At 52.2% G+C, this 1,503-nt stretch overlaps 1 protein-coding gene across 1 annotated transcript; it reads right to left on the bottom strand.

Annotated features, from left to right (window-relative positions):
* Positions 1–252: 252 nt before the first annotated feature.
* On the bottom strand, positions 253–1,130 carry LOC104991646 (serine/threonine-protein kinase 36-like; the record flags this gene model as incomplete). The annotated part of the gene is made up of 4 exons (XM_010844240.1): positions 253–363; positions 548–611; positions 856–944; positions 1,032–1,130. Coding segments are annotated over 4 exons (363 nt in total), but the record flags the coding sequence as incomplete, so codon positions are not given.
* Positions 1,131–1,503: the final 373 nt, after the last annotated feature.

Below are 1,503 nucleotides of genomic sequence, written 5' to 3'. Positions count from 1 at the left end.
GAGGGAGGGAAGGAAGGAGAAAGACGATGCCTCTTCCTCCCCCTTCAGAGGTCCTGTGTGTTAACAATAAATCTAAAGCCCTGACAGTTGGGGCTCAGAGGGACCTATATTATCTGAGGGCAGAAGGACAGGACAGGAAAGACTCCTGGATTCCCTCCAGGCTTACTGGAACTTCAGACTTTTCTCCCTGAACACAGACCTTATCTGACTCAGAGAAAGCACATCTCTGCATTCAGCGCTGGGAGGACTCACCTCTGCAGGGGCAGACAGGGCATGTGTGGCTGCAGCGATCCACTCCCCAGGCTGCAGGTCAAAAGTCACCCCTTGCTGACCAAGCTGCCCCAACAGACAGGCCGCCGCACTCTGTGGAGAGTCAGATGAGGAGGAGGAATGTCCCAATCTGAATGGTACTCAGGACAGGTGGAGAGGGTGTCTGTCTCCAGAAGAATGCCTCACAAACAGCTGCACATTAGGAAACAACTCTCCCGCTCCCAGAAGGTGGGATGATAGGGTGAAAAGGCAAGGAAGATGAACGCTGAGAACTCACCACAAGAGAGACGACGTGCGAATGCGTAAAGACGGTAGCAATCTCACTGCCTAGCTTCTCCATTCTGGAATAAGGAGATACATCAGGGATGCAGCTGTGTGAAAGGAGGCTGCTGAGTGACCTGCCCTCTCCCTTGGATGGCACTTTCCACCAAAGCTGCATGTCCACCTCCAGGGCACAGAGTTCATGGGAATCTATGTCTCTTCTTTGCAGAGAAACCTTCACTCTGTCCTAGTCCCTCCCAAGGACAGGCTGTATGGTGTCACTCCCCATAATCCATGTCAGGGTGACCCTACTTTATGACTCACCCACAAGGCAGATCTTGGAGGCGAAGGACAAGAAGGGAGAGGAGGTAGAGAGTCACTTCAGTAGACTCTTCCCTATCTACTACCTTTACCTATAAAGGAAACCCAAGGCATCAGAGTGTCCTCTGATTGAGATGGTGGGACCCCCTAAGAGATGCCCACTTGTGCCACTGGCCTACCTTGCCCTGGGCCAAGTTCAACAGTGACTCCAAGGCCAGGGGTTCTTGCCCAAGAAGATGGCATAAGCGTTCACTAACATGGCAGCAGGAGTAGAGAACCTAAGGGGTGTGGGAAGCAGTTGGTCAGGGAGGCAGGTCCTAGACTAGAAGGTCCTAGACTAGAAGGCTCAGCTGAAAGCAGGCTAGCCTCTTGACAGATCTAGGGGTGTCAGAGAAATTCAGGGCATGTCCACCTCTTGCTGAGAGACTGAGATGCAGACATGTCTCAGTTCTAGTGAGGACTGGCTGACAGCTGGGCTATCTCAGCTGAACTGATTTAAAAGCAGAAAGGGGTCCTCCTCTATGGGAGGGCAACAGGGGGGGATGTCTCTCATCTCTCTCTGTTTCTCTCAGTGTCTCTTTCTCTCTCTTTCTCATTCCTGGAAGTGAAAAAGAAATCTGAGGGGCCAAGAGTTCTGGGCAGGCAGTACCT

The sequence above is a fragment of the Bison bison genome, unplaced genomic scaffold, assembly GCF_000754665.1.
Source record: "Bison bison bison isolate TAMUID 2011002044 unplaced genomic scaffold, Bison_UMD1.0 scf7180017487006, whole genome shotgun sequence".
Classification (NCBI taxonomy): Eukaryota; Metazoa; Chordata; class Mammalia; order Artiodactyla; family Bovidae; genus Bison; species Bison bison.
The sequence above is the reverse complement of the archived record's forward strand: the minus strand, read 5'-3'. Positions and strand labels throughout refer to the sequence as shown.